The 16,079-nt window shown below is 40.6% G+C and overlaps 1 protein-coding gene across 5 annotated transcripts in view; it reads left to right on the forward strand.

Annotated features, from left to right (window-relative positions):
• Positions 1-14,977, forward strand: part of tox2 (TOX high mobility group box family member 2) — an 88,336-nt gene extending 73,359 nt beyond the window's left edge. For 4 of the 5 annotated variants that reach the window (XM_071203177.1, XM_071203176.1, XM_071203175.1 and 1 more), the window contains exons 5-10: positions 4,546-4,832; positions 6,059-6,302; positions 10,488-10,568; positions 13,227-13,637; positions 13,721-13,869; positions 14,577-14,977. In XM_071203177.1, coding sequence (XP_071059278.1) covers positions 4,546-4,832; positions 6,059-6,302; positions 10,488-10,568; positions 13,227-13,637; positions 13,721-13,869; positions 14,577-14,619 — 1,215 coding nt within the window. In that variant the 3' untranslated portion in view covers positions 14,620-14,977. Of the gene's footprint in view, positions 1-4,545; positions 4,834-6,058; positions 6,303-10,487; positions 10,569-13,226; positions 13,638-13,720; positions 13,870-14,576 lie in introns of all 5 variants that reach the window. The other variant, XM_034083730.1, reaches the window with a different exon arrangement.
• Positions 14,978-16,079: the final 1,102 nt, after the last annotated feature.

Here is a 16,079-nt window from a genome sequence, read left to right on the forward strand (position 1 = left end):
ACTGAAAGAGAAATGAGTCTGCACCTAATTAAAAACTGACACACTGAATATTTATTAATTTATTTTTAGATGATGATAAAAGTTAAAGCACAACATGTATTGATTCTTAAGCATCAAGAGACTGGTTTAATAGGATGGCAGGGCAATAAAACCTTGCATAGCAATCAACCTGCTTATTTAAAAGATGAAACAGATGCCACTGGTATAATCACCATGAGGACGGAGCAAGGTTAGCTGCTTTACTCTCCTGCAGTGTGGATCTCTCCTCTTTCCCCTTGTAGCTGCACAGGGCTCTCTTCTCCCCTTTTCTCATCTCTGTGCTGGTGGTCAAATCCCCTTAGCTAAATCAAATGCTGCAGGCAATTGGAGCGGCCGTGAAACCATTTCAAAGGTAAGGTCAGCAGGAGCAGGCGAACAATGGCTTTGTGATATTCCATCTCACACACAATGTGCTACACATAATTGGAAAGCCTTTGTTATTTGACTCCCATTTGACTATGATGTACAAGATGTGAATACAAACACGACAGGCGCAACGATGGCAGAGGAACACGTTCGCACCGAGTTTCCTGGCTTTACATCACAGTTTAGGCCTGCCTGGCTGCTCATCACCAAAGCAATATCTAACTGTCCCCTTGCTAACTTTGCAGATGGATTTTAGTACCGAGGTCATGTGGTTTTGTTGTGTCTCTTTTCATGCTGTTCCCCTACTTGTTTCCTCTCTCTTATGTCTTTCTGCCTGTCTGTTCCAGTGTCCTCTTTCCTTTCCTTTGCCTTTTCCTCCTCTCCATTTATGAGAGATCTCCTGGGGCTTTACAACAAACAACTACATTGCTGGAGGTTAAGCACAGCCCTGACAATTCCCAAGAGAACTCAGAATCCAACTTTATAAATAATCTAAATATGGAAGAAATATAACTTTAGGGCACTGCATTGCTCAAGTTTGCAGTTATTGGTTTAGTACCACGAAATGCAGCAGAACAAACAGAAGAGTTGGCTGCTTCGACATGTAATAAGATAACTTCCAGGCTAGCTTTCTCAACCCAAAACCATCACGTTTATGCTGCTCAAAAATATAACATCATTTCCATACTGCGTCACAGTATGTCACATCATGTATCCGGAAATACAAATCAGTATTCTTGTCCGTCTATGTCAAAAGTCCGCAAAAAGTCAGTATGTGTTAGATAATAAAGGCAGAGAGCAGTGACCAAAGTCCTGCTACTCACTGTGCCCCCCCCCCTTTTTTTTCCCGGATGATACCATTAGGAATTAGCATACAGTACCTATGGCAACCGGCAACCTTTGTCAGATTCTTTCATAATATTTGTACAGCCGTCTGCCGCTCGCTTTATTTAGCTCAGGCTTGATGGCGCTATGTGATAACTTCTAGCTCTCTCTGCCTCGTACAGGTGAAAGCACTAACTAAAAGCACCCAGAGACGTATTAAATAATGACATAAGAGCTATTAGGAGTACATTATCTCAGTAGGATTGTTGTGATTATGTCTAATGAGCACACATCCTCTAGGTGTTATACTGCATGCATTGATTTTAGTAACAGTCATAAGGTAATCAAACATACGAATCAGCCTCTTTCTGCTTGCATTGCTTTGTTTTTACAGTAACAATGTTCAAAGCTAATATTTCATTTGATTCTGTATTTTCTGGTGACTTACCGCTTCATTCGTTTAGACAGAGCACTCGGCTCTAATGAAAATTGACTCAACGCTTTGAAATATGAGCAAAGATAAAGAATGTCAAATGAAATGTGTGTTTGATTTAAAATAAAACCAAGAAAAACGGAATAATTTTGATTATTTATGTAAATGTATGCAATTGGACTCATAAGATGCCACTGCAATCCCCATTGAGTCGCATATCACATGGTTTTACAAATGAAAACAATGTGTCTTAAACCCTTTCAATTTAACTTTGAAAATAAATGTTTGCAAGTCTGTAAGAGCTTTTAAGTGACCCTTTTTTAGTTTCTGCCTCTACGACACTCAGTGCCCATAATGCCACGTTGCCTTCCCCCGGTGAACTCCTCTGCTCGGCATGTCTGCTTCTTGTTTATATTAAACATGGTGTGGCTCAGATTAAAGGGTGACAATTTTGCCTGGAGGCTGTTGCTATGGAAATGCATCTGCTATAGCTATGATAGGCCATTCATGTTTGATTAATTGGTTTTTCAATGCTTCTTGGTTTGTGAGGACCCTTAAAGAGCAAGTCCATAGCAAATGGAAAATTAATGGATTTCTATTTCCTTCTCTTTTCCCTTTCTTCCTCTTATTTCCCCCTGCTTTCTTATTACTTATTTTGCTGAAGCTATTTTCTCATGTTTCAAGAAGTGGTGGTGTTTTGAATTATTATTGGAAGTTGTCGATTGCTGTGGATGGGGGGAGGTTAGAGCTTGGTTATTTGAAATGCAAAAGGAATGTCTTTGTTCATGTCTGCCTTTTGTGTGCAGCTGCTGAGGCAAACACAGAATCTAATGTCGTGTGAATATTATGAGTTTTCAAAGCAGGCCAGAGCCTCATACTACATTACTTTGTTGTGCATTTTTATTCCAGCAATCTACTGGGACCAATTATGATTAGAGAGCCGAGCCTTCATCTTTGAACCTCTGCTCGTGTTTATCAAGACTTCATATGCTTTTCAATTTGATCTTTTTAGCACTTCACTAATGTGTAATGTATTATTTAACTCATAAATGTTTCAAAGAGCTAACAAATGCTGGTTCATCACTTTCTGATCTGTAAATTGCCAAACATTCCCATTTATGCCTACATTAAAAGCATCCTTTGGTCCGTGTTCATGTTCTGTCCGGATGAATCTTGAAGAAAAAGCTTTCATGTAGTTATTATTGAATATCTTTTAAGATGGCTAAGAGCAGAACTTTGTGAGGGTCTGATTCTGTAATCACTCTGAAGGGTGTTCTCTATGCGGGGGGGCTTTCTCCAGCTGCGAGTTCCACTTTTGTTGCTATTTCTAGGCCCAAGTGTAGAAAAAGGTGGTGTTTAACTTTGCACTAAGTGATATTTTTCTCTTTCACAGCGTGCAGTGAGCATAATACATCTACAGGGGGTTGATAGGGTTGTTGATCAATTCCATAGATGATAGCTTTGCAAGGTGCAGATCTATACTTTAAACTTTCCAGAAGCAGGAACTGAAGTCTTCCGCAAACACAACCAGGTCACCATGTCTCAAGGACCCTGGAGGGCCTGCACTTATTGCACTACTTAGTGATTACTTATAGATGTAAATAGAAGTGAAAGTAAATCATGGATTTTACCTTTAACTGCAATAAAAAGCTCCTTTGACAAATGATTTAATTCTGAGTTAAGTGATAAGGTGTCATAGCACATTTTTGTGAAGCTATCCAACGTTTGGCTTGACATTTGAAGAAGTGTAAAAGCTTTGACTTAAATCGGGGAAAAAGATATTTTTTAATTCCAAAATAATTCCAATCTAATTTTAGCTCTGTTTTGGGTCCTCACTAAGTCCTGAGAAATATATCTGGCTCTTTAGATGCTCTCCAACATTCAAAAGATGCTCGCTTCCTGTTCCTGTCTGCCATTTGGTGCTGAGATGGTATTGTAGTGAGAGAATTGCTGCAAACATCTGCCATTTCAAATGAGTGATTCAACCACACACTATAAAAAATAAAAGAGAAAATGTATTATAAGTTCAAAGACGATAAATGCTTTTGCTAAGGGGGGGTCTCTGAGCATGTGTAAAATACTACTTTACAGCTGCTTTAAGCTCTTAATGGCTGTTTTCACCTATTCGTATGTTAATAGTCATACCTTTCATTAACAAGAAACATTTCTTTGATTGACAGCTGTCTGAGCCTATCACAGCTTGGCGTGTTGACTTCTGCACTCATCAGTTTCCATCCACCTCCAACTCATTGATATCTAGATATTCTGGCTCTGTTAACTGACAATATGGCAGCAGGCCTACACCCAAAGGCTTTCAGGCTTCAAAATTAACCTTCAGAAAACTATGGGGAATTTCACAGATGCTATATTCATTTTTTTCTTGTCTGGTTAGTTAAGATTGAATGGTAATAGGAAGCAAAGTAGATTTATTTAAAAGTCTGAGTGACTTGTGTTGGTTGGTGGGGGTTGAGAGATAACATATGTTTTTTGGGAGATATAAAGCTGACCTTGCTCCCAGTATTCAAAAATGTGCTAAAGCCAGGTACCAAAGAAGTAAAATAAATTAACTTGGCCACAAACTTGCAAGTTTGAACAAATGGCCTGCTACTGTATTGGCAAAAGACAATTGAAAACAAAAAGAGAAGCTTTCCAATGACCAGCTTTAGTTTAACAATGAGAACCTGCACGAGGGGTTTTGTGTGTGTGTAGTTTCTTCCAACAGACACATTTCCCTCATTCCTCAATTATAGATTGTTTTCTAACACACATGCATATTTATTCAAACTATTTTCCAAGTCTTTGCATATTTGGCTAATTGGCATACTTTCATAACATTGAGTAGAGGAGCAAATAGTAAAGCTGGTGTTCTTCTCTCGCCCCAGATGCAGGAGATGGCTTTGCACCACCACCACCACCACCACCAACAACAACAACAGCAACACCATCACCAGCACCCAGACGGCGCTCATTATGACCGCGCCCGTCACCACTCCCTGATAAACCGCTCACCTCCGATACTGCCCAACCCCATGAGTGCACTGACCCAGCTAAACCCTCATGTGAGCAGGAGTGCCCTGCCTCATGGTTCTCCCTCTCCTCCCGGGAGTAAATCGGCCACACCCTCTCCCTCAAGCTCCAATCAGGAAGAGGAGACTGATCCTCATTCGAAGGTACTGATGTAGAAACGCATGTCCGGCTTATAGCAGTGGAGTAGGAGGCGAGGGCAGTCAGAGATGGTTTGCATGCTGACTTTAGTTGTGGAATCCAAACAGGAGTAGCCATGCGTGTGCTTGTTATTGGGTTTGCTGGGAAACTCACCTGGTTGCACACGTTTGCTGTTGAATGGAACTGAAGCCATGATTTCCTTTGTTTTATATGAGTATGTCATTTAGTGTAGGATTGTGGTGTCACATTAAGAAAAGAAAACTATATTAAGATATTGTCTTCATGATTGATTCTGGGTGTAGACACCGTTATTAAAATGTTCTCTTTTTCTAATTTCCAAACACTTACAGACACATGAAATGAGAAACGATGTGAAACCTTTTCTCTTAAGTTATTTAGGAATTTCCTGCATTTTCTTTCTCAAGAGAACAGACCGCCCTTATTTACAGATGTGATGAATACTGTAATTGGCTGATCATCAATAACACAGATACAAAGTATTGGCAGTCTTATTTAGTCATTAATGTTATATACAATCTGGTTTGAGAGCTACACTTCATTTTAATCACTAATTTATTTAAATGATAAGAGAAGGATACTTGTTTACAGTCTTTCGGTTTGTATAAATCTGTAAAACTGCTTTCATAAATTGCCCACAAACCAATGTCTCTGTGGATTTGCTTCGTTTCTATCAGGGGAATGCGAATGAGTGTATAATTGAATCTGCCACATCCACAGTGTTTCAGATTCATCTGTGTATTTAAATGCTCCACCAGCATGCAGCGATACAGTATGAAATGATCCTTTAGTTAAAGAAAATATATATTTCCCTGCATATACATCTCTCATTCACATCTCGTGAATACAAATGATTACCATCTCTCCTATCAGTAAGTAATACCATTTGCTCTCTCCAATTCAATCTGAGACCACATCAAAGCCAGAGCAGATACAGCAGGCGATTTAAAATTCCTTTCACCCCTAGCTCGAAAGTCAGGATTTATGACTTGCTGAACAACTGAAAAATAAGAATTTGAAAAGGTTTGATAAATTCAACTAACAGATGTTATTTCTGACAAAGTAAGGCGGAAAAAAAATAAATGCGGTCAACCAGTGGCGGTGTCAAAATGTTACTGTCAGTGAATCGCGCTGCAATAAAATAACTAACCACCAAATTAGAAAGCGTTGTATTTGCAGTGTCAATAAGTCGTTTTGTTTTTTGTGTTTTTTGATGGTCTTCCAGATCACGGGAGAGAAGCGGCCGTCTTCAGAGATGATGAAGCCCAAGCCCAAACCCCAAAAAAAGAAGAAGAAGAAGGATCCCAATGAGCCGACCAAGCCTGTGTCAGCCTATGCCTTGTTCTTCAGAGACACCCAGGCAGCCATTAAAGGACAGAATCCCAACGCCACCTTTGGAGACGTATCCAAGATAGTGGCCTCCATGTGGGACGGACTGGGAGAGGAGCAGAAACAGGTACATTTATATTCCGTACATCTACATTAGTTGATCTTTGGAGTGTCTGTTATTGGTCTCCACCCACTCCTGGGATTATTATCTTCAATTTGAGCTGGTAAATACCATGTTCACCAGTTTGTTGCTAACTTTATTTGTCTTGTATTTGGTGCTGGGAAGGCACTTTTATATATTTCTTGTTTGAACATATGACTATGAGATTGATCCGATTCTGTGTGGTTTCGTTACCTTCATTTTCCATTATATGTAACATGTGATTCCTCATATGAACATCATTGAAAGAAGAGGAAAGTGTGTTACCATTAGCAGTGTTGATAGATATATGGCCCTGAATATTTTCACGAGTCGATTTTATTTTTATTACAGCCTGACTTGAGCGTAGGGAACTACATCAACATGTGCTGCAGTAAAGTGCATTTCCACGCAGCACATTTTCTGTTTCATTTCAGCTTTTCAGACCAAAGTCAATGTGTTTGCGGTAACAAATGATGGTGTGAAATGAATAGAGAACGAGACAGTCTGATGATCATGCGCAGACTCATATTTTTAGAATATCCAGTCAGGGCACAGCCTATTGGGTGTCAAATAAAAGCACCTGTCTCCATGACAAAGTGCAGCCCATTCTCCTCAGCCCCAGCCACCGTCAAAATAGACCCTATCTAGCATGTGTGTGTTTTCTCCCACCAAACCTACTTTATACGCTGGACTTTGGAGGCCGTCTGTCCCTTTTATTTGCAGTTAATTTTTGCCGCCTTCACCGGGGCTCTTCACCATGAATCTTCATTTTGCCGCTGACACCCTTGAATGTGAATTCCTCATTTCCTGTCCTTTTATTTATATCTGTTGCCTGGTGATTTGATCATGCTGGGAATACAAGATTAGCAATTGCCTTGTCCTTGGTTTTGCCTCAAGGACATCTGCTCCTGAAATGTTATTGTTTGTGCTTCTTAACCCTTTGTGTCCCGGCTTCTTTTTTGACTTAGATTTTGCACTGTAGATGTAACACTCTCTCTCTCTCTCTCTCTCTCTCTCTCTCTCTCTCTCTCTCTCTCTCTCTCTCTCTGTCTCTCACTACTACTAAATGCATTTGTCCTTCACAGTATTACCCGTGAACAGAGACGACACTAACAAAAGGGCAATTCCGTCAATAAAAATCTGCCCATTCATTGTGCCATTCAACAGCTAATTTTTTTATTTGTTTGTGCATTTATATGTTTAATCAAACGTGTCACCTCGCAAGACACATAATTAACTTGAGGTAATGATGTCATTATGGAATGAGATGTAGGACCCTGTCTGGGCAATAACACTGTGATTGCTCTATTTATTCTCTGTGACTAGCGCTGTCACTTATTCCTGCATAGCAAATGGATAAACTTGATAACCATGTATTTACAGAGTGCAACCAATTCAGCTACTGCCTGCTAATACTCTTTTAGGTCAAAAGATATTAAAATGTATGTCTTTGGTGTTAACAACATATTAAAGCATCGTCTATCCACAATTAATGACCAATCATTATGATAAAATGCATTTAGAGTGAAAACTTCTCATTCCAGAGACCTTAAACATATTCAATAAACACCTTTAATTCCCTGCTCGTTGACTGTTAATGTTTATGCTGTTATGGTTTTTCTTTCCTTTTTTTCTTCCAACATCGGCTGTCATGTAATCTCTATAGGACCGATGAGGTGTGTTCTATAATGTCACAGTCAGACCCTCTGGAGCCATGAAGGCTCACCAGAATGTAAACACAGCCCTTCCCCTACACACAGCTTTGTTTTAACTAGAACGTGGCCCCTGTTTCCAATTACCTATAGTACTTCTCAAACGCACCATGCAGCCGAATTCACATAAAGGCATTGAAGGCAGCTCGTTTTATTGCTGTACTTTATTGAAGAAACGATCAGAAGTGTCATTGTCGTGATTTGTGTTCTTTTTGTGATTCGTTTAAGCTTCAATGTGCGTTTTCCCCATGTTGCACACATTGTTGTGTATTCTCCAGTGTCGCCCTTGAGTGTGTAGAACTAAGTCTTTTTTTTAATTCATGTTTATGTTCATATTTTCCTTTTTATTAAGATGTTTTCGGATGCCTGCACGCTGTATAGCATTTTTTAATTCCCGAAGGCCCTTGTTTTATAGCGCTAGATCAATGCGTTATTTGGGCTGCGTTATTCCTCAAGGTGACTACATGCTAAAGCTGCCCTAGAAACACAAAATAACATGTTTGCTTGTTTTTGCTATTAAAGATTAAGATCAAATTTTTTTAGGAGCAGTGGAGAGGAACAGTGATAATGGAGTTTGGTAGGAGAGAGGAGAGACCTTAGCTTTATTTAATTGAGTCTGCTGTGTTGGAGTTGTGTATCAGTGAAAGGTCAGAGATAGAAGGAAGAAAACACTGTCACTCAGTTTAGCCTGTATGTTTAGATGTTATACTCCGCATACAAGCTACATTTTAGCATCTATCCAAAGATTTATATATATTTTTCTGTCAATTCTTTTGTCTCTTTGTTTTACTTTCACATCCACAGTTTTTTTATTTCTTTATTTTATTCTTGACGTATCTTCTCCTTCCTTCACCACTCGAATCTCTCCACCTTCTCTACCTCCCATTTTTATCCTCCTCCTCCTCCTCCTCCTCCTTCATCGGTCGCTCGGCTTTTCGGTCGTCGGGGTAATCACTCCCTTCAGTGTCAGCAGGGTGCGGAGTTATTGTCTCCTGTAATTAACTGGTTATCAAACAAGAACATTTCATTAAGGTACAATTAGGGGCTAATTCAGGCGGGACACCTCTGTGTCAGGATTACGATGGAGGCATATGCTCTCCCCTTGCAGCTTTGTTATTTTTAATTTCAACTGACCTGCAGCCTCTGACGGCTTCAATTGCTAATGAATCCACTCACTTTCGAATAATTAGACATCCTTAGGCATGGTAATTTATTTAAAAGTATCCGTCATTAGCTGTGTTAAATTGATTTGGAATTAAAGCTGCTGGGAGAAGTTTGGGGTTCATTAAAGAGGCAGCCATGTATCCATCAATATTTAAGGGGTTAGGTTGTCATTTCTTTTTTTTTTAACAAGAGCTGTAATTCATTTTCTAAGGGGGATTATCTATTTTATTAAAAATAGTGTATTCCCTTATTTAAAGCTTCGTGTTCAATGCGGTTATTTCTTAAAATACCTGAATCTATATGACGGAAGGGGAAATAATAATAATATTGTAAATAGGGACGAGTGAGAGGATAAACATCAGGTGTTTGAGCAAGAGATTGTATCCGTCTTCATCCAGGTTTGTTTGCTGTTCTCTGTGTATGTCTGTTTGTTTATTGACTCTATGTGTTAGCTGCTGCCAGCCTTTGTGCATTTGGCAACACATGAATGCTTAATGGTTATTCTACCCCACCTCTTGGAAAGAAATGACCCCGTCCACGGAGCCACAGATAGTCTCTCACAGAGGATCAGTAATTACCTGCTGCATTCACACACACACACACACACACACACACACACACAAACAAACTTTCTTCGTCATATTAAAATGCGCGAGAGATGAGCTGAGATCTGAGTCTTCCTCTTTGATTTTAAGGGTGGACTTTTTGCGACTTGTTTTCCCCGCTTCCAAAAGGCAATGGCAGCTATAAAGAGCCTGTGAGTGACATGTGATGACATTAACTCAAATTCCCTGTCTTAACGCATCATTTGAGGTTCATTCAGAAGGCTTGCAATTGCCTCTTTGCTAATGCTTTTTTGAATTCTTTTATTTTTGCTCTCCTCGTCTGAATGATTTGCTGGGACATCAGCTCTGATTAAAAGATGAGCAACAGCCTTAATAGAGGAAGAGGCTGGAAAGCAACAATGACAAACAGCTTCTCACTCCTCATTTAGCTCCATAATATGTCAAACTCCATCTTGAAGTGCATACAAGCTTTCTCTGCATTTCATTCTCGACATTTTGAATAAATAAATGACTAAAAAGCAGAGACATCATGCATATGGTCAAATATCCTTTACTTGATAGCTGTGCCATGGATGTTTTTCATTTGTTTTTCATCACAGAGAAAATGGCTAAGTCACAAAAATCACATCTTGACTCAAATCTCCTCCACAGTTTGGACCACAGGGTTATTTTAGCCTTTGGCGTCACCTTGTAATAAATCCTTGTTGTTGTTGTGTTTGCTCCTGCAGAACTACAAGAGGAAAACAGAGGCTGCTAAGAAGGAGTACCTGAAAGCCCTGGCCGCCTACAGAGCCAGTCTGGTTTCCAAGGTAACCACGGGGGTCACATCTTTGATATACATGGGTCAGCGACGATATAAGGGATGATAAATTAGACAGAAATTCCTTTCACTCTTATTCCACGGAAAGGGTCCACTTGCTGCACTGAGGGGTTTGTGTGTGTGTGTGTGTGTGTGTGTGTGTGTGTGTGTGTGTGTGTGTGTGTGTGTGTGTGTGTGTGTGTGTGTGTGTGTGTGTGTGTGTGTGTGTGTGTGTGTGTGTGTGTGTGTGTGTGTGTGTGTGTGTGTGTGTGTGTGTGTGTGTGTGTGTGTGTGTGTGTGTGTGTGTGTGTGGCGAGTGTGTGTGGCGAGTGTGCTCAGTGGAGAACAGTGACAATTAGGCCTCACACACACCCAATTTGCAACCTGGGGTGAAATGAAAAGTAGCAGTGCACGTCTGTGTGTGCGTGCTATTTAGCTCTTTAGTGTGCACATGTTAGAGGCATTACCTATCATTTGCTGTCCTCCCTGATGGGATACTAATGTGTTGCCTCAGGTTTTCTCACACTTACTGGTCTCTCTTTGCTCTAGTTTAGCCCAGAACATTATATGAACCACATTGCAAAAGTAACATATTTAAAAAAAACATGCTATATCTAATATGCTGCAGTCTTTGTACATTTTCAGGGATTTTCACTATAGTTACCATAGTACAGGGGTGTTTCATTCTGCTTTTACACTGCATTTCATTTCCGTTATCCTGCATTGTTTTCGGAACACAACTCTAAATTGCATTAGCATATACCAGGCTCCTCCTCTTCCCCCTCCCTCTTCCCCGTCCTCCTTCCTCCCCTCCGCACAGCGCCACACTTCCTCTCGTGCTCATGGGCCAAAAACAAGCACCTTGATTAAGGCATGAATAGTTAATTCATCAGCCTCTTCACTGTGGCATACTTTCAACTAAAAAGACTATTCTCATCTCTTGTCTTTGGTGCAATTAGACATTCATGTCAGAGCTCCTATACAGAGGCTTGATTGATGCTATATGTTGGAAGATTGCCAGTCAAAAAACTGACTAACAAAAATAACCCTGCAGCCCCCCCTCCTCGCTCATTCAGGACCAGCCAATCTGAATGCAGAGCTGAATCTCATGATTCAACGTGACTCTCCTTTTTGTTAATTACCAATGAAGGAGCCTTTTCAAAGTGAATTGGGGCGGGTGGAATTGGAGGTAATTGGAGTATCATTTGAAGGATTCGCATCTTCAGCGTGCACCTGTTGCCTTTTTGTTTGGTGACGCATGTTGGTTTGTTTAAGAGAAGAAGAAAAAACAAAAGTTTGATTGCTTCCCACTTTATGTCATGGCACTCCTCTTGTGCTCATTTCAATCCTAAATCTCCAAAGTACAGAATGTCATTTAAAAAAAGTCTCAATAAAAAAAACTCACTTTTAGAGATTTCATAAATGTTTCAATCCCCTTACATCTGCACAAACATCATATATTTCCTATGATGAATATTCAATACACTGCAAATATAAGCCTAAAATATTTAGTTCCAAGGTGAAAGAAATCACAGCCACCCTCTCCCTTCACACCTTTTCCTCAGTATTTCCTCTTCCACTTGACCCTGCAAATGCATCTGACCCTCTCTTATATCCATCTCTCCATCCTGTTCCATTGATTATTTCATGGGTTCAGAGGGATGGATGTGAGCCATTACTAAGTAGCAGACCGCCACACATCACTCGAGCCCGTCTGACAGTTAATGAGAAACACTGGATGTATGTCATACATACACCACCTCATAAAAGAAAGGCAGACAGAAAAAGCTGCAGAATGAATGTGTGTCGGGTGTCGCAGCGTCAACAGGGGTTTGTGTGGAATACATAAATAAAGAGAGGGGGAAAAGGGTGGTGACCGTGGGTAGCATTAGCAGCAATGGCTTAACATATGACTAATACATAGTATAGAATTATAAACTGCATGTTCACATCAGATTAAAGTGTCTTGGAAGAGGAGCCATGTCACTTTTACATTTTTCATGAAATATTTAAATAATTTTCTTTGAATTTGCCAGCTGCTCCTTTTCTTTTGCTCCATTGTTTTGAAAACTTTCCCCTGAGAGATATATCTCTGTGGGAAAAAGGAGGCTCAAAGAATCATAGGACATTGTATCATTTTGATATCAGCTTTTGTTCTATATTTGCAACTAAACTTGTCCTATAATTTGCATACTGTTAAAATGCATGTTAAGTTCTGGAAAGAACGGTGTAAAACTACTTTGACTTATTTACACCAAGAAATACAAAATTAAATAAATCTTACAGATCTACATTTCATAAATATTGAAGTTATAACTTTTACATGAACCCTCTGGCAAGGTGCAAACTGTTATATTTCAGTAAATACTGGATGTATCTAATCAGTATAATTACAGTTTATTAAAACTTGTGTCTTACAGTATTTTTGTAGCTTTGGCCTTCATTTGTAGATTATATGTCAACATGACTAGAAACGATTGTTAACAAGCAACAATTATACCACATTATCCAAACCATTTTATTTCAGGGTTATCACACAAATACTTAATTTCACAGCAAAAGCTAATTCGTGAGACCTAAAACAAAACAAAAATGAACCACACTGTGACAAACTCTAATTATCTGAACAATAAATCTAATCATGTTCCTTCTCCTGCCCCCTCTCTAGACATATAACGATCCCGGCGAGACAAAAGGTCCCCAAACCAGCCAGGCTTCTTCACATATGATGCCAGCCAACCAGCCCCTGTACAGCGTGCCACACTCCCCCCAGCCATCGTCGCCCTACCTGGGGCCCGGGAGCTTCCCCCTCACCGACCTGCAGAGCTACGCAGGCCACGCCCCTCGCCACGCCCTGTCCCAGACGCTCAGCCAATCGCAGATGCTGCCCAGCATTAGTGCCTCTCCCCCCTCTTCCTTCCAGATCAGCCCTCCCCTTCACCCCCACCAGCAGCTCTCCCTGCACCAGAGCTCGCTCCTCAACCAGCCTATCCGCATGCAGCAGGTCCAGTCCCAGCCAATCATCTCTCACCAGATGGGGCTGCAGGCCTCTCTGCACTCCCCTCCTCCTGGGCAGCAGGTAGAGCAACACACTGAGACACAACTCCTTTTTTAATCATGTTATACGTTAAGATGGTGGCTTAGTTTGATTTCTTTCTCCAGGGTTTTTCCCACCTCCAGTCAGAGTATCAGAAGAGCCTTGGGGGCCCCCAGTCTCCAGGAGCCCCTGGCCCTGGTCCAGGCCCTGGAGTGCCTCAGGGCCATGACTGGGACGGTGAATACTGCAATCGGGAGTGTGGCAACCACTGCAGGTCAGCTGAGACGCTTTTATATGCTTTTCCACAATAAGCTCTGTTACTGCAACTCATTACATCCTAGACTTGTGATGGACGTTTTGAATGGAGACAAATTGAGTTCAATCAAATGGAAATGTTATCTTCCTGTTTGATATATTAAACGGGAAAAATAAAAAGTGGGAATTATTTTCGATTTGAGTTTTTCAGATAGACAGATCCTATCAAAGTCAGGACCCGAGCTCCCTTACAAATACGTATATGTATTCTTGTCAGACGTCTCTCCCTTGCTTTCACAATGTAAGTGTTGAAAAGTGTCAGCTCCGTTCCAGTGAGAGAGAGGAGACAGCTGGAGAGGTAATGGTGAGATAATAGAGCTTGTCATGTGTTTGTCAGACAGCAGTAAAAAAACAGATGTTCCCAACACAAGTTTCCACTGTTATTGTACTAAACGCTTTGGCAGGCACGCAGTGTTGCAGCACGGGAAGGTATTCCAAGTGTTGGTGCTACAACGCTATGAAATGTTTCGTTACATTTACAGGGTTTGCTAAGAGCAGGAAAGCTAAGATAGATGGCGCTTCGGCTTCATTATTGACCATCAGGGAATACAAAATATTTACAATGAAAGGAATAAATACTTCCTCTCCTGTTTGAATCCTTCTCTTCTGTACCCTTTTGTCTTTGTGTGTAATCTAATCTGTGCTTTTGAATTTATTGCTCTCCAGTGGCAGCATGATTGGCAGGGACAAGCCACTCTACCTCACCTGAAACTGAAGATCATGCTCAGATCCTGTCGACAAAAATCGACACTGAAGAGTCTACCCTCACCCCCCCATTCTCCAACCCCTATCCCCTCAACCCCTCTTCTGATGCACACACTGAAACACAGTTCACACTTAACATACAATAACATACACACACATACAAACCCCCTCACACACACATACACATTCCACAACCCCATCACCGCCACCTTTTTTTGTCAATGTAATTATAATTTCTAGAATAATTTGTGATCAGAGTTTTTTTAATAGATGACTGCTGTCTGTGCCGCTTAATGTATTAGCAGTCCTCTCGCTGTTTTAAATTTGCCAAGCACTTATAAAGCCCCCCCTCCCCTCCCTCCCTCCCGCTCCCACCCTCCTCTCTGAGTTGTGTGTCTCTGCCCCCCCCCCCTCCCAGATACAGGCCGGGCTGTAGAGCACCCCTCTTCTGTGTCACCATCAAAGTCCCCTCAGGGACCCCATCCAGCTTTAATTAGAATGAAAAGAAAAAAATATACTCTTCCTCTTCTTTAATCATTTTAATTTCCTTTTGTGTTTTTTCTGCCTTTTTGTTGTTGTTGTTGTTGTTGTTGTTGTTGCTGTTTTATTTATTTCTGGCTTGCAAATTGTTCCTTTTTTTGCCAATAAGCGTTGGGCCCTGTACTGTAGAAAGATATTAACTTCTAGTAGGTTCAGCGCAGGCTTTGATGTTATGGTAGCTTTGCCTAAGGGCCTGCAAATTGATACAAAAAGCTTGGGTGGGGAAAAGTAACAAAACAAAATATTCTTTTTTTCAAATATTAAAGACCTGTTCAGGTCGACTGAGCTGTCACAGTGTGATTGTAAATATCACTTTTATGGGATCAAATTGGGAATTGGAAGTCCAGATAGATTTGTTTCTTCTTTAATATTACATGTAAGTCATTTTGTGTGCGTGTGTGTGTCTGGACGTTAGAATGTACCCCATTCATGACGTGTGAAGTCGAGTGTGTATGTGCACGGACACACACTTGCGTGCGAGAGTGTCTCAGTGTTCGAGTGTTGAGTCTTTCTCGTGAATTTTAACAGCCTTGTGCAGCTGGATTTCAGAGGAGTATTTCACACTCGTTCTTGCATTAAATCTGTGCTCACTGGTGTGTTTTTTTCCAATAAAGTTCAATCTAAAACTGAATACACAATATGTGTCCTGCAGATCATTAAATGGAAAGAGCCAGGTGAGAGGTAGAGAGGAGAGAGATAGAGGAGAGAAAGAAACGCTGTGAGATAAAATGAGATATAATGTTGCAGGTGAAAAAAAAAAGATATTGCCTCAAAATGCCCCCGCCTCCCTTTTCTTATTTTGTCTGACCATAATGTCAATTGTGTCTACTCGACATGCAGAAGTGAAGTAACAGAATATGTGAATGGAGCCATCACATCCATATTACAGTGATTTTGATAAGTTTCTACTTGGTGTTTGGTTGT

The sequence above is a fragment of the Pseudochaenichthys georgianus genome, chromosome 5 (genome assembly GCF_902827115.2).
Source record: "Pseudochaenichthys georgianus chromosome 5, fPseGeo1.2, whole genome shotgun sequence".
Classification (NCBI taxonomy): Eukaryota; Metazoa; Chordata; class Actinopteri; order Perciformes; family Channichthyidae; genus Pseudochaenichthys; species Pseudochaenichthys georgianus.